At 48.6% G+C, this 22,881-nt stretch overlaps 1 protein-coding gene across 2 annotated transcripts in view; it reads right to left on the minus strand.

The window, feature by feature from the left end:
* The window catches only part of WASHC1 (WASH complex subunit 1), an 820,361-nt gene that overhangs the window by 431,385 nt on the left and 366,095 nt on the right, over nt 1-22,881 (minus strand). For both annotated transcript variants that reach the window (XM_069628575.1, XM_069628574.1), the window contains exon 4: nt 51-197. In XM_069628575.1, coding sequence (XP_069484676.1) covers nt 51-197 — 147 coding nt within the window. The remainder of the gene's footprint in view (nt 1-50; nt 198-22,881) is intronic.

Genomic DNA, 22,881 nt, shown 5'->3' on the forward strand with positions numbered 1-22,881 from the left:
AGAGATCCGAATTAGGATGAGGAACTCAATAAGATACAAATTAACTTTACCTGTAGGGCTTTCTCTTCCAGAAGGCGATGCTTACTCTGAATCTTACGCCAAGCCCGTTTCTGTGCAGATGGATCTTCCGCACCACTGAAAATGGAGCAGTACTCCTGCAGCTGGTCTGGGGCAGGGTATTTGGCACTCGAAAACACCTGTGTGGAAGATTTCAGAGTACGGTTAAAGCCCCCAAAAAGAGAACAGAAGGGAAGCAATGAAACATGTGTAAATCAAGCTACCAACTATCCCCTTTCAGTGTCCAATACCTCACATGATTTGACTAGCCTCCCCACATTTTCCTATGTAACCTTTTATAAAATGGGGGGGTGCGCGCTAAATTTCATTAGGTGTGGAGTTAAATGTATTTTGTGACTGCAGCATTGAGAATCCAGTTTTCCATATAACACAATGCAAAGAACGACACAGACTTGTTTGGGCATTCCAATCATTTTATTGCATTTTTTAAAAGTAAATTGTGACTAATAGATTCAGGTCTAATTATGCCATTAATTGTATGTTCTATAAGTATGTATTCCCTAATGCAGTGATTCTAATACTTTACCTGTCCACTGTTATCACCGACTTGTAGTCAGAAAGCACTGTATTACTGGAAAAAAATCCCGTAAACAAGTACCAAGTTGTATAATACCCTGCACTTAACTTATTGTCTGTAGCCTGTTCCTCAAATTGCTGATCTTGGTATGTTGCAGCAGGGGGACTCCGGAGCTAACTTGTGTCAACGCACACCTGTGTACATGTTTGAGTCCTCTGGCAGTTCCTAGAAAACTGAAAGTTTGCGCTTTTGGAGACCGGGTTGAGAGGATGTGTGTGAGAAAGTGACTACTGTCGGAACTCTTTTCCCACACACTCACTTGTTTTACAGCTATGAAATCTGACATTACCCCATGTATGCTCATGTCATGACTCCGCAAGAACACAGGTACTCGGAGGCCCCCCTCTCTTTACCACTTGCCTTATTACTTTGTATCTATGTCCATATGGCTAATGTGATATGGCTATCCTGTTGATACATACAACTCCTTTCTAAACAATTGTTTATTTGTAATTTTTATTGTAGAAATCGCCCTGAAGAAGGACATTGGTCTGATGCATCGGCACTAGAGGTTTCTGCTTGATTTCCATGGAGTAAGGAACTTTAATAAAATAAGAGACTTTGTATATTTTTAAAACTAACAAAGCCTCATCATTCTTTGCTCTGGGATGAGTGGACAACTTATGATAAAGTGAATATACACATGCAGTAGTGTTCACTACATACGTTGGCAACCTCGAGTCTGGTGAAAGTTTCACCAGACACCTTTTTTGCTCCAAGGCCTGCTGTCGGAGTTGTCCCGTTACCCCCCACTGAGGCCTGCGATTCTTTGACCTCTAAAAGATTGCAATGAACAGTGGTCTTTCCCTGTACCAGTGTTCCATAAGGGACCGTTAAGTTAGGGGGACCAGAGGGTCCTGAAGATCCAGCAGCCGCTACTATTCTGCTGTGCACCTGATCCCCACTAAAACAGAATACGAGAAAGAAAACGGAAAGTCGAATACTTAGGGAATGGTCTGATATCGGTCCTGCATGAAGAGAAAGAAAAAAGGCAAACACAATCCACCAAACCTGTCAGTGCTCTGGGCTCCTATAAACAAGCTTGTTTCCTCCAATTACTGCCAGCCCAGTCTGGAAGTTCCACAGCCAACTGCTGGTAAAGGGAGTGCGGTGGGTGTGAGCCGGTTGATACCCTTGACTCAGGCCTAATCAAAAATAAATATCTGTTTTGCCAAGGGCCCCTGACTGTCACATGCACTTCTGCACCAAGAACATATGAAAGAAAAGACTGCCCCGGTAACTCCTAGACCACTCCCACCCACTGCCACATTGCTCCCTCAACAAGAGAGAGAGAGTGATGCAGTGTCACTGCTGAAACTTTGTGCCGGGGTCCTAATGAGTCCAGCCTTGCACTACGTTACAGCGAGGGTGAAGAGTAAAGTAGCTATTGTGACTATTTGCCCTTCTGCGTTTCCAAGTTTAAGTGGGGATATCTGGGTAAAGAGGAACCTAGTTTTGCCAATGTTCCAGGGCAACTGCTGTGGGATCCCCTGCGCAGTGCAACCCTTTCAGTGAAAAATAAGTGACGGAGCTCTGCATGCTTCTATCGATGAGGGTAAATGAAAGAAGAGTCCCCTCTTCCCAACCCATTTTGTACTCGGTTCTATGTTCTTTTGCCGTAGTAAATTACAACTTGGAAATTTGCTTCGAAATTCTTTTTTAAATGTGGCATATCCCCTGTTCCCAAAAACTACCACCCCCACTCCAAACCCTGCTCACCTATACCTCTTACCCTAAAAATAAATATGTATCTCCTCATCGAAGTCCTTTTGTCGAAGTAATATGTTGTAAAACAACGTGATTCTGTGGACTAAGGTTCCTCGTATACTGGGGGCATTGCCGATATACCCTCCTCAACCGGTATTAGCATAATTGACCTAAAAACATTTGATCTAATTTTTTTAACCTATCTAAAAACATTTGATCGAATTTTTTTAACCTATTTTTGGTCAAATTTAATTAAATATATTAAGATACAATACTCACCGTAATCCTATTTTTGACGCTTGTATCTGCTTAGATTCACATGCTGTGCATAGGCCGACATCTAGTGGAAGCTGCGGAGTATTACAGTTTGTTTTTCGAAACTCGAAAATGGGCGTCGGCACAGGGCGTGCCAGTAATACTATTCCTAGTGTGACGTCCACTGTACCCAAGATCCCTCACGCGTCTAGGATCCTCAGATTGTATTTTTTTTCTGACATGAGGTAGCATGAGGAGTAGCGTGAGTAGAGATAATCCAAGCAGATAGATAGAAAGGTAAGACTACAAGCAACCATGCGCCTTCTCTCAGAGGGGAGGAAGGTTGGGTCGCATGTGAATCTAAGCAGATACAAGCATCAGAAATACGATTACGGTGAGTAATGTATCCCTTCTGAGGCTTGTGGAATCTGCTTAAATCACATGCTGTGCATAGATTAGCGAGCAGTACCTGAAGAAGGAGGTGGGATGTCAGAAGGGTCATGAGCAAATACGTGTCTTAGAACCGCTTGTCCCACTTGTGTATCTGCCTTGGAATGGGTGTCAATGCAGTAATGCTGAGTAAAAGTGTGAATAGAGCTCCAAGTAGCTGCTTTGCAAATGGTGTCAAGGGGTACATTTGCAATGAAAGCCAGAGTGGCCCCAATGCCTCTAGTAGAGTGGGCTCTTGGCGTGAAAGGCAGAGTTCTTTCAGAGAGTGAGTAACACAGCTGGATACAGTTAATAATCCACTTCGAGATGGCACCTTTAGAGACGCGATCCCCCTCTCTGCCTGTAGCTACGGAGACAAACAGTTGATCTGTTTTCCTTAGCGGTCTGGTTTTATTTACAGAGTAGAGGATCGCCCGACGCACATCTAGGGTGTGTAGTTTCACCTCAGCCGAGCTTTGAGGGTCCTGGAAGAAAGCCGGAAGCTCGATGGACTGGTTTACGTGGAATTTAGATATAAAGTTAGGTGAGAACCTAGGGTGTGTGCGTAAAACCAGTTTGTCTTTATAGACAGTAAGGAAGGGATCCTGCACTGACAGAGCCTGAATTTCACTGACCATTCTTATAGAAGTAATAGCTACTAAGAAGGCCGTTTTAGAAGTCAGGTGTTTGAGACTGCTTTTATGCATGGGCTCGAAAGGGGGGCCCATGAGCTTAGATAGCACCACATTAAGGTCCCACCCTGGTGGTGGGTTTGAAATAGGAGGGTGAAGTCTCTTTACTCCTTCCATGAAGGCTTTAACTACTGGTACTTTCCACCACAAGACCTTGTTATGGGAAGTGGTGTATGCCGACAGGGCTGCCAGGTGTACTTTCAGTGAGTTAAAAACCAATCCTGCATCTAACAGGTGGAGCATGTATGTAACAATAGTGGAAGGAGTGCAATCATCTGGGTTGATTTGTCTACTCTGGCACCAGATAACGAATCTCTTCCACTTGTCAAAGTAACAGTGCCTTGTGTTTGGTTTCCTAGATTCCTTTTGGATGTCCATACACCTCTGTGGTAAATTGAGGTGTCCAAACTCTATGACCTCAGGAGCCATGCTGCCAGGTTCATTGAGTTGGGTTGCTGATGCACTGTTTGACCTTGTTGCTGGGACAGTAGGTTGTACCAGGCTGGAAGTTTGATGGGCTCGCACACCGCCATCCTGCGTAGGTGTGGGAACCACGGTTGTCTTGCCCACATGGGAGCAACTAGGACGAGCGTCATCGACTCTGTTCATCTTGTTCACCACCTTCCTGATGAGAGGAGTTGGTGGAAAAGCGTACGCAAACATCCCTGACCAGTTCATCCACAGGGCGTTCCCCTGGGAGTCTGGTTGGGGGAACCTGGATGCAAATCCTGGGCATTGTCTGTTTTAGCTTGTGGCGAATAAGTCTATAGTGGGGAAACCCCACTGAGAGAAGATATCTTCTACGACCTCTCTGTGTGGAACCCATTCGTGTTCCTCTGGGAGGGAGTCTCTGCTCAGAGCATCCGCTAGGGAATTGAGCTCCCCTGGAACATGTTGTGATGACAGGAAGATGTTCCGTCCGAGTGCCCATATCCAGATTTTCTGGGCAAGCTTGCACAGATTTGGCGAACGAGTCCCTCCTTGTTTGTTCAGGTAGAACATGGCTGTTGTGCTGTCCGTCCGGATTTGCACTGACAGTTTTATCAGGTGGGGCTCGAACGCTTGAAGTGCTCTGAATACTGCCAGAAGCTCTAGCAGGTTGATATGGTTCTTGGCCACTGAGGGAGACCAGAGACCCTGAGCTGTGTGGTGGAGATGGTGAGCTCCCCACCCCGTCAGACATGCATCGGTAGTGACTACTGCCTGTACTTTGGGATCGTAAAAGGGTTTTCCCTGTGCAAGATTCTCTCTTGTCCACCAGTGAAGGCTTTGTACTAGTGTTGGCGAAACGACCACTAGATCGTCCCACTGACCACTTGCCTGAGACCACTGTTTCGCCAACCATTCCTGCATGGGACGCATGCGCGCGTGGGGGACCAGGTAAATACATGACGCCATCATGCCCAGCAAACGCATTGCTTTGCGTACTGTTATTTGGTGACCGGACTGATATTGCAGAATTTGCAGTAGTATATTCCGAATTCTTTCCTCTGAAGGAAAGGTCAACCCCTCTTGAGTATCTAGGATTGCTCCTAGGAACTGTTTGGAGGTGCTTGGCACCAGGCTTGACTTTTTCTCGTTGATTGAGAAGCCTAATTGGTGGAGGAGGTCGATAGTCCTTTGAATGTTTGTCCTGCAAATTACTGGGGTTTCCCCCGTTATGAGCCAGTCGTCCAGATAAGGGTACACCGGGATTCCCTCCCTGCGTAGGTGTGCAGCCGCCACCGCCAGTACCTTGGTGAATACCCTTGGTGCCGAAGCTATCCCGAAGGGCAGTACCTTGAATTGGTAGTGCCGACTGTCCACCTTGAAGCGCAAGTACCTTCTGTGCGCTGGGAACATGGAAATATGAAAATAGGCATCTTTCATATCCAAGGTTGCCATGTAATCCCCTTTTTTAGGAGGGGGGATTACCTCTTGTAGCGTAGTCATACAAAACTTTTGGGGCTTGACATACTTGTTGGCAGGCCGTAAGTCCAATACTGGGCGCATTGTCAAATCTTTTTGGCACAAGGAAGTAATTTGAATAAATACCCTTGTTTACCTGGTGTCCCGGGACGAGTTCTATCGCGTCCTTTGCTAGCAGAATGGCGATCTCCTCGAGGAGAATCTTCTGATGTTCTAAAGAGTGTACTCTTTGTCGTGGAGGATGGTTCCGCGGACGCTGCAGTAGTTCTATACAGTACCCTGCGGATACTGTTGACAGCACCCATCTGTCTGATGTGATCCCTTCCCAAGACTGGGTGAAGTTGGAAATGCGTCCCCCTACTGGGTTGCGTGAGAAGGGACCCTGAACTGAGCGTCACTGCTTTGGTGGAGGCGTGCCGCCTCCTTTACTGGGGCTGCCTCTGCCTTCAGCACGTCCTCTCCCATTACCCCTGCCGTAACCCTGGGTAGACTGTTAGCTGTTGTTGTTCCACTGTGTACCCTGCCCCTGGGAATAGTTAGATCCTCTCTGGGAATTTTGGCCACGTGGGCGACGAAAATTAGTATTCCCTCTCTGGTTAGGGGGTTTATTGGTTAACTGGCCAAGGGACTTGAGTGTCTCGCATTCGTCCTTGGCATTCTTCAGCGCGTCCTCGACCGCCTTACCAAACAGATCGGCTTCCACCGGTTTGTCCAACAATGATGCCTGGGTTTCTGCCTTAAAACCAGACTGCCGTAACCACGCATGTCTCTTGATAACAGTACCTTCTGCTATCAATCTGCCTGCGTTGTCCGCGGCGTCAAAAGTTGCTTTTAAAATGCAACCAGACATGGCTCTACCCTCTGCGGAAAATTCGTGCTAACTGGCCCTTTAGGGGTTCGGGTGCAGAGGCTATGAGTGCCGCGACTTCTTCCCACTGATGGCAGTTGTAGCTGGCCAACAGGGTGGTGGAGTTTGCAATCCTTGCCCGATAGGCGGACGTTGAGGCTACTTTCCTGCCGAAACCATATAGTTTTTTGCTCTCCTTGTCTGGAGGAGCTTTGGGCGATGACAAGGGTGTTCCAGCCCTCTTACGAGTGTTAGGTACAACTAGGGAGTCTGGCTTCAGATGTCCTCTTATATAGAAAGGGTCAGACTGGGCTGCCCTGAAAAGTTTTTCAACTCTGGGATTGACTGCTCTGGTGAGGTTCGGGTTCACCAGGGACGGGTCTATTCTTCGCTGAATAGACTTAAGGATAGGGATGGTCTGGGCAACAGGCCTCCTTTCTCCCACTAACTCCTCGGCGAAGTGCCTCTCTTCCTGGACACCGTGGGTGTCAATATGGAAATGTTCTGCTGCACGTGCGAGAACCTCGTTCAGGAGGGGCTGGTTATCGACAGAGGAGTCGGTAACCGGGGCTTCCTTCTCTACCGGGGAATCTACTCTGTAGGTTTCAGGGGCTTCCTCTTCCTCTTCTTGGTCCTCATCGTCCCCATAGTAGCCCGTCCAGGTTTGCTCTTCTACCATGCCAAAATCTTGGTCCTCACCAAAGGAAGTCTCTCCTTGATACAGTGAGTATGGGCGTGAGTATGGTTGTACCTCGAAGGGGTCTGTAGACCTCATCGATGTCTCAAACCGGGGCTTCTTACTCGGGGGGATAGGATCATTAGAGCCTGAGGGTGTAGCCCCTTGTGGATCATATGAAAGGAAATGGTCTGGATTTTTATCGTAAAAGTCCGCCAAAGAAGACATCCTTGACATGACCCTATCTATGACATCACTGGGCCATTTTTTGGAACTGGGAATGACTTTTTCAGAAAGTTTTGGAGATTTATCTTGAGTAGATTTGCTGGTTTTTGAAATATTAGCAGACCTGGTCTTGTCTGCCTGTCTAGGAGGAGTGGAGTGTTTCACAGGTGTGGAAGAGTGCAGAGGCTGCTTCTTCTGCTGTTTTCCCCCCTCCCCGTGAGTGGAAAAGTGTTTTCCCTGTCCCTTTGTGGCTCCGGTGGTTTTCGACGCCTGGCGTCGAGGATCGGGGGTAGAGTCCCTGTCCTTCGAACGTGGGGCTGCGCTGATCTTGTCTGCGGGCTCCGACTCCTGGAGTGCGGCCTGGGGGTGGAAGTCGTCTTCCGACGATCGAACTTCTGTTAGCCTAGGGAGCGAGGCACCCTTGGCAAGAGTGGATGATTGCCTGGAGTCATGCGGCGATCTCGAACGCCCAGAGGACACCGATTCGGACCGTTCTGTTTGTACCTCTTTCTGAGAACTCGACGTCGTCGAGTCTCGGTTGGACTTTGTGCGTTTAGTGTGTGTGTGGTGTGTGAAGCGCCTGTGTCGCCGGGGGTCTTCCCCATAGCCGCCCTGTCGGACGACCTTCCGAGGTCGGGGACCTGCGCTCGGCTGTCTTTCGACGCCGTAATGCCCTCGCCGTCTGAAAGCATGGCGTCGCTGCCATCGCTGAAGGCGCCCTCCGCTGCCATGGCCACCTGCCTGGCGTGGTGGGCCCAAAGCTTCGTCGAACGGTCCTTAAGTGTCTTAGGTTTAAACCTACTACACGCTCTGCAGTTGGCTTCGGGGTGGTCTCTCGGCAAGCAGAGATTGCACGTGGCGTGCCTGTCGACCCAAGGGTATTTGCGATTGCACTTGAGGCAGAATTGAAAAGGGGTACCCTCCATACGCACCTTAAGGCAGCGGGCTGTTAAGTGTAGGAAATGTATAAGGTGTACCTATATACCAAGAGTGTAGAGTATGTCCAACCCCCCACTCTCCCTACTTGCTGGGCCGAGGCCAGAGGCCTTCCAAGGCCCGGGCCGAGGCCAGAGGCCTTCCAAGGCCCAAATCCGTTGTGCAGCAGCCGACGGTCGATTTCTTCTCCAGCCGGCGTCGAGTATCGAAGTTTGACGTTGGGATGGGGAAGGATGTAAATTAATCAATATTTTGGCAAAAGTATGGCTAAGGCCAGGGGACTCCGCAAAATGCTTCCGACCAGTATGGCGGAAAAAAACAATCTGAGGATCCTAGACGCGTGAGGGATCTTGGGTACAGTGGACGTCACACTAGGGATAGTATTACCAGCACGCGCTGTGTATCGACTCCCATTTTCGATTTTCGAAAAACAAACTAATACTCCACAGCTTCCACTAGATGTCGGCCTATGCACAGCATGTGATCTAAGCAGATTCCACAAGCCTCAGAAATATATATATATTGGGGTGGGTAAGGGTATAGATTAGGTTGAGGGGAAGTGGGGGGAGAGAGGTTGCGGGGGTCATCCCCCCCGCATTTTAGACCGAAAAAATGTCAAATCAATTTGATCAAATGTGATTAGGTCAAATGTTTTAGGTCAAATAGACCCAAACCCCTGAACCAGGTTGCAAGCGGCTATTCACACCAGCACATGTGGACGCATTAGCAAAGACTCTGCTTAGGGTAAATAAATAAGCAATAAACCAGTCTTCGACTGCTGCCAGATACATTTCTCTGCTATTGAATAGACCCACATGGGTTTCAGAAAAACAGAAGCAGTCAGTGCTTCTGTAAATAAGCACTGTCAGCAGATGCAGCTAACCTTAAGGAGCTACCGGAGATAGTATGGCATGGTAAATTCACTTATAAAGCACAAAATATACAACAAGAAAAAAACAGAGCATAGAAATCATGAGAAACAGTCCCCATTCCCCTAGCCCATGCAATAAATACAATCATGGTAGAAACAAGAACGTCTTTAATTTATGTCTGAAGTCTAGGTGGTTTGAAATGGCCCAAAGTGACCCCGGCAGGGAGTTTCAGAGCTTTGCCGTTTGGTTGGACAATGAACGCTGCCCCTCCCTTCCCCACCCACCTTTATAATCTGAATGAGGGTGAGGGCAGAAGACATGCTGAGGCAGAACGATGGTCTCTTGAAGGAAGATGCCTTTGAAGCGTATTACTCAAGAAGGCCGGGCTAAGTTATAAAAAGCTTTGTGAGTAATTCAAAGATTCTTGAATTGTATACATTGGTCGACCGGGAGCCAATGTAAGGAGCGAAATGCAGAGGGAGACATGGTCCAAAATGCTTGCTGCTGCATTTTGAACCCTCTGCAGCCTCTGGCTAGAGGATTTAGGCAGTCCTAGAAAAATGATGTTGCAGAAAACCAATCGGCTTGATATAAAAAGCATTCAGCAATTGAATCCTATGAGGGAATGCACAGTGGTCCAGGAATCTCTGTAGAGAGTGTAGATGGAAGAAGCACACTAGAGACTGACAATTTCAGTCTCAAGAGATAATGACTCATCTAGCCACACCCCTAGGTTTCTGACCTTCAAGATAGGAATCTGGCTGGAGCCTAGAGAGGGGCCAGAACTGAGAGAGCCACGTTGACAGTGAGAGGTCTTCGTATTTAGAAGACCCAAGGAGCACACCAACATTTTTTCAGTTTTTGTAATGTTAAATTTAAGCCAGTTTGATCCATCCACCAACTGATCTGTTCCAAGCAACCCTTTACATTGTTCTTTTGAGAGCCTTTGGTCTCTCCCACATGAAAAATCAACTTTGAGTCCGGTTCTATATCTATGCCGATGACACCCAATGATCTAATCAGGTCCGCTAAGGGTCTTATGTAGAGATTAAACAAGCGTCTGCACTGGATATATGTCAAGTGGACATTAAGAGACTCATGCCTACACTGTACAAAAGGGGGTTAAAGCTATGGCTCCGACCTATCCAGCATGTTGAGACTTTTCACTCATCAATAGTTACAGGTCAGGCAAAGACTTGTGACGAGGTGTTAAATTGTGAACATGAGAAAAGAAGGAATAGCATTCCCTGGGGTGAAGGACTCCCCAGGAGTCCACAACGTTCATCGCACGGAATAGGTGTAGGAGGGCGAGGGCATTATGAGAGTCTGCATGGGTTGGTGGAGAGGATTTGTCCAGGGATGGATTTGGCAGGGCATTAAAATCCCCACCCACGACTACCTGGCCTTCAGCGAACTCAGAGAGGATTAGGGTGAGCTTTTTGAAGGAGTCTTGTGTCTCATTTGGGACATAGATGGCGGTGAAGGTGACAAGTGTCCATCCACCCAAGCTACCAATGAGGAAGAGGAAACTGCCTCTGGGGACCCTACGAATTGAGCATTTGGCAAAGGAAAGCTCTTTAGAGATGAGGATTGCAACGCCTCTCTTCTTGGAGCTCTGAGATGCAAAGAATTGTTATGGAGAGAAGGGATGCCCAAGGCGGGATTCATCCTTTTTTAGCAAATGTGTCTCATGGATAAGGACTGTGCCACATTCTGACGCAGGAGCTGAAGAATTCCTTTTCTTTTCCTGGCCGACTTTAGACCCAAGAGATTTATATGGGTTATCAGAGTGGATGGAGGGGTATCTGGGTCAGCCTGAGAAGCCATTGGGATATGTATGCGTGTTGTGGCCCATGGACCTACGGTGTGAGGGTTTCTGGGTGATGGCAGGGGAAAAAAATAAAACAACTGGAGATAATTTGCCAAGTTGCATTGAGCAGAAGGCCAGATGTCATGCTTGCGCCATGGGCGCATCCATTTACGCTCAATATGGACTATTTGCTTATCATTTATTTACAACAGACTCCAACAAACTACGTATACCACAATGCACCTGGCTACAAACATCGATTCCTGGCTGTTCCCATTTGTCATCAAAGGAACTACACCCCCCAGAAGCCCTAGGGACTTGCCCTGCTTCCACCAGCCCAGGAACAGAAAGGGAGGTGGCCGATTGCCTGCAGGTGTGTTTAGCCAGGTGCAACCAATTAGCCTGCCTCTGTGCTGGGCTAGGCAGTATAAAGGCTGCTGCCTGCAGTGGCTCAGCCTCTTGCACCTGAGAGTCCTTCCTCCTCCTTTCGCGTCTGTCTTCGGATCCTTGTATGCTGTTTACCATCACTCCTGCTTGGACCCTGCCTTGCAGCTTGTTACACCCTGCTGCCTACAGCCCTAGCCTTTTGGGCTCCTGCCTCAGTCCAGCTCCTCTGGGCTCCCTGCCTTGTGGCTTGCTCCACCCTGCTGCCTCCAGCCATAGCCTTCCAGGCTCCCTTCCTTACAGCCCTGCTCCTCCGGGCTCTCCACATTGCAGCCGATCACGCTCTGCTGCCTTCCAGCCTCCGCCCTTGCCTTGCCGGGCTCTCCACATTGCAGCCGATCACGCTCTGCTGCCTTCCAGTCTCCGCCCTTGCCCTGCGGGCTCTCTACATTGCCGCTGATCACGCTCTGCTGCTTCCCAGCCTCAGCCCTTGTCCTCTGGGCTTCCTGCTCTGCAGCCTGCCTCACTCCGGCTGCCTTAGCCCTTGTCCTCTGGGCCTTCCTACTTTGCAGCTTATCACGCTCCGCTGCCTACTACCTACCTTTTCCGCTGGGTTCTCGGCCTAGTAGCCCTCTACAGTCCTCTGCTACCTTCTTCGTTCAGCGACCCTGCCCCTCAGGGTTCACTCCTTACTGCCGGCCCTTCTGGGATCCTTGCCGTGCAGTCTGCTTTACTCTGCTGCCCTAAGCCCTTTTCCTCTGGGCTTTCTACCTTGTACCTTACTGTCCTTTGCTATCCTATCCTGTTACTCGACTTTCCCTTCATATCCTTCTGCTAGTTTGCTATCACCTCCTTTCCTGGATTTGTCTGTAGTATCTTCTCTTGTACTGTTTGTAGACCCTTTCGTACAGAGCTTGTCTGTTGGTTCCCATCAGTCAACCTCTGCCCCTTCCCTTGTCTCGTTTCTACATTACAGACACCCATAGCTGCTGTTCCAAGTCATGAGCAAATAGCGTGGGCCTCTGTTATAGCAAACTGTGCAGAAGGCTAGAGTATTTCCAAGGTTCGTGGAATACTCTTTTCCTATATCTGCATACACCTTAAGAGGGTATTCATTCTGTATCTTTTCTCTTGCCTACTCTTCGTTCTCTTTCCTTTCCACTGTGTGTGTTCTTATCTGTCCACTTTATTTGGCACAACCACCCAAACCCTTTCTGGGTGTCCTGTGCCACTCTTAATAGAGTGCCATCCCTGACACCAGAAGGCCAGAAGGGACTATTAGAGAAATGTCTGGTCAAGGAGCAACCAGGATGAAAGTGAATGGGGCATTTGTTAAGTTATGCTCCGAGCAATAGTAACTGAGAATACAGAGAGATTTAAACAAACACGCAACTGCAGAGCAACATTGTGATGTGCTGGGTGCCAGTGCTTCTGGCTGAAACAGATGGGCTGCAGTGGTTGAATAGTCACACTATCCGCCCAAAAAAATATGCGCTTGTATTTCCATGGATATTCGTAATATCTTTAACCAATCTCTGCACTCTGGTTTTATAGTGTGAAAAACCTGAGGGCATCCTCACTTCTTTTTCCCCCTGTATCCTCCGCTCAGGTGGCCAGGGAAAGGCCATCTCTTTTGGATCCCAACTCAGGGGCGGTGGATGTGCAAGGGAGGATCACCTGGGTGGAGGGAACTTGCGGAGTGGGGAGAGGGCGTCCTTAGTTGAGACATGTTATCCCCCATTCCCTTTTCAGATTGAACCCTCTATGCCTCAAGGCTTTGTAGGCTACCGTCAGCCCTTTCCCTCCCCCTCACCCCCTCCCGTCCCAAACGTTCCACAAAAACACTACCTCGATACTGGGATGAGGAAGAGACCAACTAGGAGGACACATCCTCATTTGGGTGAGATGCATACATGTCAGCCTTATATTGTTAAGGCGGACACATCAGTCAGGTACCAAGATGAGGAGGCGACAACACAGAGTTTTATTAAGCCAGACAGCCCCAAACAGCACTCTGGTACTGAGATGAAAAAGAGGGCTATAGAGGCATACAGGTGGAACAACCAGGCATGTTCACCTAATGGATTCCGCTGTGGCCAGGCAATTAGCCTTAATGACCCACACCTGAGGTCACTTAATATGCCAAATGGATATAAAACTCCTTGCTGCACAGCACAGCGCGAACGAGAAGTGGGCTGGGGAGAAGCAAGCTGGAGAGGTGTGGGCTGGCGAGAGGAGCTGGAGACACAGGAGTTGGAAGCCGTGTTGAGCAGGAGAGAGGGACACTGAAGCCGGCCACGAGAGGGTCTGGAAATCCTGCAGCCATCATTCTCATGTGCACACAGCAGGAGCTTTGGGCGTTGAAGCACCACACCAGACATTGTGGGACTCCAGGAGAGCAAGTGGTGCTCTCTGTGGCCTCCACGAGGGAAGAGAAGAGCTACTGAAAGCAGGAAAGCGGAGGGAAGAGTGAAAAGAGACGGAACTGAGCTGCCGTATGCAACCGGTGAGTGGAAACAGGGAAACACTCATACCGGGGTGCTCTGGGAACTTGAACCAAACACTTGAATACCGAACGAATTGAAAGACATTGTAAACACTTTTGAATGCCGCACAGAGCAAAATCAAGTTATGAGTGCTTGTGAATGGAGTGAAAGCAAGGTGGTGCAAGTAGCAGACATCATGGAATTAATTGAGACACAAGTGTTTGCAAAGCCAAGAGAATACCAAGAAGGGTATGAGATGAGAAAGCAAATGCTGGCTAAAGCTAAAAGAGTGCAAGGAACTGCAGGTTAAGAGGACACCTGTATTGGCAAGAGCCAGAAGAGTACAGAAAGTGTAATAAAGTGCATGGTGGCCATACAAGCCACAGTGAAGTGGTATAAGAGTGCGACACTGATAAAAGATACACGTGTCACTGTCAAAGGAAGGCAGTGGCCAAATATTGATGTAAAGCATTCAAGAAGGAGTATCTGTTGGGTGACCTGTAATGGGTCGACAGTGTGGTTTGATAACTGCACCTAGACAGAGTGCCCCCTTTATGGACAAAGCCAATGAAAGTATCCAAAAAGAAGCATGTGTTTTCTAACAGCAGCCTATGTAATTTTGAACTCAAGAAACAGAACAATTTATGTGAACCAGTGAAAATTACTGATGACAAAAGAGCTGGGAAGTGTCCCAAGAAATTGTGTTTTGAAAAGCTGGAGGATTTGAACTCTCGGGAAAGGGAACTCCGATAGCTTGTGAAATGTTTTGTACTTGGGGAAGGGGAAGCTGATTACAAGCCACGAGCTGGAAGAAGCTTGGAACTTTAGTCTGAACACTATTCATTTTGATGCGGACATCCCTACACATTGTATACAGTTAGTTGTGAGGTCAAGTACAGGTTTTGGACACAGACCGACTTTTGATTTGGACTTCCTGACTCAGACTAGCCTTCGTTTTCTTCGGGTAAGGAAATCCCACTTTAGCATAGGGCAAGTTAGGCCTTGCTCCATCCTAATTTTTAAGTTAATAAAGCCTTTTGAGAACCAATATTGAACCTTTTGTCTGTGTCTACATCATTATGCCTTCAAAATAGCTACCTCTTTATAAAAAGCAGTAGTCGTTCCTCCAATTAAAAAGACTTCCTTAGATCTCTCCCGCCTAGAAAGTTATCGCCCTATCTCTCAATGGCCTTAAATTGCCAAGCCGTTGGAGGGTGAAGTGACTTCAAATTCTGACTTTTACACAGAAAAAGAAATGGTTTCATGAAGCTCAAACAGGCTTTCATCCCGTACACAACAGTCAATAGTTACAGTGGCCCTTGATGACTAAAGATGGACTGACTCCAGTGGTACTAGAATCTTGCTCTTATTGGACTTGTCCACTGGGTTGGACACCATGGACCAAGATATTCTTTTGGGTTGTCTATATAATATAGGCTTGGTGGGAACCCCCTGGAAGTGGGTCAAATTATTCTTGATCAAGCTAACCCATCTGATTAAGCTGCCCCCTTCTAATACTATCTCAAATCCATCACCTGTGGTGTTCCGCAGGGTTCATCTTTGAGCCGGCTTCTTTTTAATATGGAATTGAAACCTTTGGTGCATCTTATTTCCTATACTGGGTTGCTGATGATGCCAAACGTTTTCATTTACATGGTATTGAATCACACCCTATAGAAGGTATTAAAGCATGCATCGAACAAGTTGGGTCCTGGATGTTGCTACATCCAGTGTTACTCAATTCACACAAAACAGAGATCCTGCTTTGCAGACAATCTTTCTCTGTCTCTGGGGATATCCATCTCTACAACCTTGAGACAACTGGATAGGTCTAACTCTTGGCCTGCTTTGTTTGGCACTTGTCCTACCCCAGTTTCATCTGTCTGGAACCTGGGGGAGTCCGCTTCGACTCTGACCTTTCCTTCTCAACCTAGATTAACAAAGTCACTAGCAGCTACTTTTTCAGGTAAAATCTCTGAAACTGATTCTCCATTATTTTTGCTTTGCTGCACGGATTCAGCTGATGAATGCTTTCATTGCAAGCTGCCTTGACTATTTTGTAAGGGAATAGTTTCTTACCTGTAATTCCATTTCTCCAGCATTGGTATCTTTCATGGATTCACATGCTTAGAATATTCCCCTTCGTCAGGCTGGGAATCCTCGGTAAGTTATATAGACATTTTCCATAGGAAAAATTCCAACACTTTTGTGTCCTATCTACGTCGTTTTGGGCCGCGCACGCCGGCGCCACTAGGACGTAGAGGTATATATAGCCCCGACCCGCGGCTCCCTCAGATTTCGGCCCCCAAAATAGTATGGAGGGGATCTCTGGTTTGCATGCTCAGGGGAGGCAGACGGGCGCATGTGAATCCATGAAAGATACCAATGCTGGAGAAATGGAGTTACAGGTAAGAAACTATTCCCTTCTCCAGCATTGGATCTTTCATGGATTCACATGCTTAGAATAGATTGTATAGCAGTATCCCCCAACATTGGAGGCGTGTATGCAAACCAACATCACAATAATCACAATGCATATTTACCATGGCAACACATTACATTATAGTATGTTAACAGTGAAAGACACAACACTTTAAAGCATAGTCGCCGAAGGGTGCAACCCCTACTTGGGGTTTACCTTATTGGAACAGGTGACGTAGTACTGCACGCCCCATCTTTGTATCTTCAACGTGTGTGGTACCGACCAGGAAGCCGCCTGGCAGATATCCCCCAGCGGAATTCCGGACCACAACGCCGTCGACGACGATGTAGATCTCTTCGAATGGGCCGTGGACGCTTTTCTAGCAGTTTTCCGGGCTTGGAATGACGATAAGAGATGGCCGAAGACACCCATCTGGATAGACCTTGTTTGGAGATCGCCTTACCCTTAGCCGCAGGACCATAAACTACGAAAAGTTGTCTCGTGTCTCTGAAGCTTTGAGTGCGATGGAGATAAAATTTTAAAGCTCTTTTCACGTCCAATGTATGGAGAGTCTTCTCCGCCACCGAAGACGGTGTTGGAAAAAAAGTAGGCAACACTATAGAAGCGTGTTTATGGAACATGGAAGGCACTTTAGGTATGAAGTGCGGGTTAGTGGCCAGCATAACTTTATTACTGAAAAATCTCAAATACGGAGGGTCGATCACTAAAGCTTGTATTTCTGACAGACGTCGAGCTGAAGTAATGGCCACCAGGAAAGCCAATTTCCAAGAAAAAAATTTCAATGATGTCGACGACATTGTTTCAAAAGGGGGTTTCGTCAGGGCTGCCAGAACCAGGTTTAGACTCCAGATCTGAGGAAACTTCTTCGTGGGAGGAAAGGTTCGAAACAACCCTTTAAGGAAGTGTTTAACAAGGTGGTCACTGAACAATGGAGTTGAATGTCTCTTCCGAGTAAATCTCGAGATGGCAGCCAGATGCACCTTTATGGATGAAACAGACAAACCGTTTTTAGCCAGGAGCAACAAGTATGGTAGGAGCTGTTCCGGTGTGATCGTCAGCGGGACCAAACCTGGTTGACCTGCGCACCATATGCAGAACCTTTTCCATTTGTATGAATATGAAGCGTTTGTGGAAGGTGCCCTTGCAGCTTGCAAAATGCGACGACAATCCGCTGGAATCGCTAATGCGCCAAACTCAGAGAAATCAGGAGCCAGGCCGTCAGACTGAGGCTGTCCGGGTCGTGATGCCAAACGACCCCTTTCTCCTGAGACAGAAGGTTGGGGATCTTCTGGAACCTCATTGGTTCCGCCGCTGAAAGGTGAAGTAGATCGGAGAACCACACTTGTCTGGCCCAATACAGGGCCACCAGGATCACCCGACATGGATATCTGTGGATCCATTGCAGAGTCCGACGGATGGGGGGCGAAGGCATACAGATACTTGCCCGTCCACGGGAAGGAGAACGCGTCCCCTAGCGAGTCTTGTTGTGGCCACCTTTCTTGTTGTCTCTCGTCGCAAAGAGATCGAGGGCCGGATGACCCCATTTCGCGAAGACACGGTGCAGTTGTTAGTCGTTCAGTTCCCATTCGGGTAGACGATTCATCTCCCTGCTGAGAGCGTCTGCTTGCACATTTTTTACTCCTGGTAAGTGGAACGCCAACAGATGTATGTCGTGTTGGAGGGCCCAATGCCAGATCTCCTCGGCTTCTGTCGACAGGATCCTGGAGCGAGTTCCTCCCTGCTTTCGTAGATAAAACATTGTTGTCGTGTTGTCTGTCATGATTCTCACCACTGAGCCCTTTATCTGTGGTAGAAAGGATTTCAGGGCCCAACGCACCGCCCTCAACTCTAGCAGATTGATGTGAAGGGCGGATTCTTCCAACGACCCTGAACCTGTAGGGACTCCAGATGAGCTCTCCACCCAGTTAGAGAAGCATCCGTCACCACTGTCCTCTGGAACACAGATTCCAGCAGGGGCATTCCCTTCGTCAGATGTATGGAAATTCTCCACCATTGAAGAGCCTGCACGAGCTGGCCGTTGATGGTCAACTTGTCCGACCAGCGCCCTTGACTCTGTGCCCATCGCTCTGCCAAGAATTCCTGAAGAGGCCTCATGAAGAGGTGACAATTGTCGATCAAGGGAATGCAGGATGACATGGTCCCCAGCAGGGACATTTACCTTCGCACTGACACTCGTGCCGACCTTCCATTCCAATGCCTTTTGTTGCAGTTTGTGAATCCTTTCGAGGGATGGCCTCACCAGCCCCGACTGTGTGTGGAACTCTGCCCCCAAAAAGACCAAGGTCCTTGATTGCTTTAATGAGGACTTGTCGAAGTTCACTGCGAAGCCCAAACGTTGTAGGAGGGACACGGTGGCATCTAGGCTTTCTTGTGCCCTTTCCGGAGACAATCCCCTCACTAAGCAGTCGTCCAAATAAGGGTACACATGGTGACCTTCCTTTCTTAACCAGGCTGCTATTGGACCCAGACATTTGGTGAACGTCCTGGGGGACGATTTTAGTCCGAACGGGAGGACCTTGAACTGATAGTGGGTTCGTCCGACGACGAACCGCAGAAATCTTTTGTGTCGTTGACGCATCGGGATATGGAAGTATGCGTCCTGAAGGTCTAGCGACGACAAATAATCTCCGGGTTGTATCGATCGGATCACCTCCTGGAGCGTAAGCATTTTGAATTTTAAATTCTTGAGCAGTTTGTTGAGTGCTCGTAGATCCAGAATGGGACGCCATTTTCCATTTGGTTTCTTGGCGACAAAATAACTGGAGTACACTCCCTGTCCTTTTTCTGCCACCGGGACCAGTTCTATAGCCCCTTTCTGCAGCATAAGCGCCACCTCCTGCAGTAGTATTTGAAGGTGGGGCTGAGCCGAGAACACCGGTGGAATGTGGGGTGGCTTGTCCTTTAACTGTAGAGAGTGGCCCAGATGAATCGTGTCCAAAACCCATTGGTCTGTTATGCGCTCCCACTCGTCGACGTGATGAGACACTCGGCTCCCCAGGACGTCCTGAAACATGTCATTGTTGGTTCTTGGCTTGTTTATCTTTCGTCGACGAAGGGTAGGCACCCCACCGTCTGGAGGTTTGGGAATCTCTGCCTCTACGAGAAGACTGGCCCGCACGTCTGTAGCCTTGGGACGAGTAGGAGGGTCTGTTGAAACCTCGGTCTCTAGATGACCCAAACCGGGAGTTACCAGAAGCCCCTCTGAAAGGACAAAAGGAACGAAAATTCCTACCGCTCTGGAGGGCTCCGAGTGACCGCGCCGTGTCAGTATCCTCTCATGCCCTTCAAGGCCTCATCAACTTTTTCACCGAACAGTTGTTCCCCTTCACACGGCATATCCAAGACTTTATATTGCACCTCCGGTCTGAACGTAGTGCACTTGAGCCAGGCTTGTCTTCGTAGTACTATGCCATTATTGATTTGCTTAAATCCGGACTCGGCTAGGTCGACAGCAATGTTTATAGCATGGTTGGAGGCCTCTTCTCCTTCAAGTACTAGCAACATGGCGGACTTTCTATGTTCTTCGGGCAAATGTTCCAAGATAGGAGCCAGCCGGTGCCACATTTCCCTGTCATACCTAGACATAATCGCCAAGGAGTTGGCTGCTTTAACTGTAGTCGCGCCGACCGGCAGCACCTTCTTGCCAAAAGCGTCTTTCCTCCTGGCTTCGTTGTCCGGCGGGGTCGTGCATTTATGTTGAGACCTGGCCTTTCTAGCCGCCGCCGCAGATACCACCGATTCCGGCGAAGGTTGAGACGTCAAGCACTTGGGAGTCGATTCCAGAGCCTTGAATTTCTTCTCCAAACGTCCTTTTACTGCCAGTTCCGAGAAAGGATGACGCATGGTCTTCAGGCCCGCTTGCCAGACATGGTCTAAAATAGGGATGGCGAATATGGATTTCCTTCTCTTGCCCATATGATCAAAAAGAAAACAATCCTTTTTCTCTTCTTCAGGGACTAGGCCAAACTCAGCACATGCCTTACTCATCATGGCATGGAACGCTCCCACGTCGTCAGGTGGTGATGGTTGCGCCGACTTCTCGGAGCTTCCATTTCCGCTTCAGAGTCCCATGTTGGGTCCCTTGAGGGGGATAGTGAGATGTCTGACCCTGACCCTTCGCGGTCTGAATCAGAGTCCGGTAGTTCTCCCTCTTCTTGTGGGCGAGGGCGATCTTCCGCAACTTGGGAAGCGGCAGTAATCCTGGTCGTCGAGCGAGGAGCCGGGCCCGGCTCGTTGACGAGTGGCGTAGACTGTAGCAGTGCCGGGGCACTGGGCTGAGGTATCCGTGTGTCCAAACGCTCTAACAGCTTCTGTAGCGTATTTAGCACCTCCAAGGACAGAACTGCCTGGGGGGTTCAGCAATGACAAGGTCATAGGGATGGTACCCCCACTCAAGAGCGTCGCCGCACTGGTTGGTTGCAACCCCAGATCGGTTGGGTGCGCGACCGGGCCACGTTCCTCGTCAGCCGACAAGATGGAAAAAGCTGCCTCTGCATGCAGCAGGGCCTCAGGCGGAACGGGGTTGAAAACCTCCGGTTGCCATCCCATAGACGGAACCACCGTCGACGACGATATGTTTCCTACAGCCGCAGTCTGAACCGTGGGAGGAGCCGCCGATGACGCAGGCGTCGACAAGCGGGCCGTCGACAAAGCAAGTGGCGCAGGCCCTTGAGGTGTTCCCGTCGCTTTCGGGGCCGACTTGCTGGCCGAGGCCTCTTTACTCAAGGTAGACTTATGACGGTCTCCTGAGGAGGATTTAGATGGTTCTTTTCTCTCCTTTTTAGATGAGGAGGAAGAAGACGACGCCTTGTGTGAAGAGGGGGCCTTCGAATGTTTCTCCGAGGGGCGTTTTTCAGAAGAACGCGCCTTCTTCGTCGGGGGTTCTGATTTAGGTACGCACCTGCCCCGTCATTGAGCCAATCGACAAGGCGTCTTTTTCGGTCTTTGAGGGTCTTCTGGGAGAAGCACTGACAGATTTCACATGTGTCCGCTGTGTGGGGAGGATGAAGACAGTAAATGCAGTCCATATGACCATCCCCTTCGTACACCTTCTTAAGACAGCATGTAGACACGGACGCAACAACGCCTTTCCAGACATTTTTTCGAGAAGAAAAGACAGTCGCAGAAGTAGAAAGTACAACCTAACCAAATAGCAGATACGCGAGGTAATCCCACGACTTTGGAAGACGGTTGAAATCTGAGGGAGCCGCGGGGCGGGGCTATATATACCTCTACGTCCTAGTGGCGCCGGCGTGTGCGCGGCCCAAAACGATGTAGATAGGACACAAGTGTCGGAATTTTTCCTATGGAAAATGTCTTTATAACTTACCGAGGATTCCCAGCCTGACGACGGGGAATATTCTAAGCATGTGAATCCATGAAAGATCCAATGCTGGAGAACTGTATATTTGGGTCCCTCAAAGAAAAAGATCTGAATAAGAGAATGTGGTCGCACGCCTTCTTTTCCATCTAAATAAACGGGCCGATATCTCTTCAGTCCTTAAATATTTGCACTGATTACCTGTGGCCAGTAGGTTCGAAATTAACAATGTGTATGGTCCATAAAGCTCTCCATCAGAATGGACCAGATTATTTTCACAAATCGCTTAACATGCTATATTCCAGGCTGACAGCTCAGACATTTAAATTTTCTGTCGTTAAGCCAAGTTGTCACTGATTTGAAATTGCTATGCTTTTCAAGCGTGGAGGGGTCCAGGTCCTAGAATAGCTGGATCTTGACCTCTTTGTCACACAGTTCCCCTTTGGAGTGTCACAGCTTCAGATCTCCTCCTTCACCTTGAAATAATAAGTCCTGGTGAGGACGTCGGGTGTCAGGTGTTTAGATTTATGGAAGACTGAGTACACCCGGTGGGTGCAGTCCAAAACTATGTGTTCATCGTCCGGGAGGGAAAGGATCGATCTGAAGAGGCCTAGAATGAAATCTGAGTTCCAAGTCTGGGATGGGAGCTGGAATCCCCAGACATGAATATTGTTCCTCCTGGCTTGATTTTCCAGGTCGACTTGCTTCACCTGAAGTTGTTCGGCTGAGGATTCCAGGTTTTCCACCCTCTTGCATAGCTCCACAAGGTCACAGGATGGTTCGTAAATTGAATTCTCCAGGTCACTGATCCAATGTGACAGACCAAGAACCTGGTGTTCCAGTGCTAAGATCTTCTTGCTCAGTTCCACTGTGCTGGAGTGAATCTCGCTTTTAATTTCTTGTAGGAGAAATGTTAGGTCTTGCTTGGTGGGAAGAGCCTTCGTCTGGGGAGACTGTCTGGCGTATGGCTATGTGACTCAATTCAGTGTTTGTTCTTCTTCCCCTTATCCAAAGTGGCGTTCGTTATGGTGATTACACCTGTGGGTTTGCTACGCTTTCCCTGTTTTTCCATGGCTCGCAAGGGGAGCCGCAGGAGGAGCTGAGGTGTGTTTGACGGCATCCCAGGAGGTGGAGTAAGAGAGCTAGGAGCGAGGACTGGCGAGCAGGCTGATTTTAGTTTGCTTGGTTTAGGGATCTGTAGACCTCTCTGCTGCC

This window comes from Ambystoma mexicanum, chromosome 12 (genome assembly GCF_040938575.1).
Source record: "Ambystoma mexicanum isolate Mex_15411 chromosome 12, UKY_AmexF1_1, whole genome shotgun sequence".
NCBI lineage: Eukaryota > Metazoa > Chordata > Amphibia > Caudata > Ambystomatidae > Ambystoma > Ambystoma mexicanum.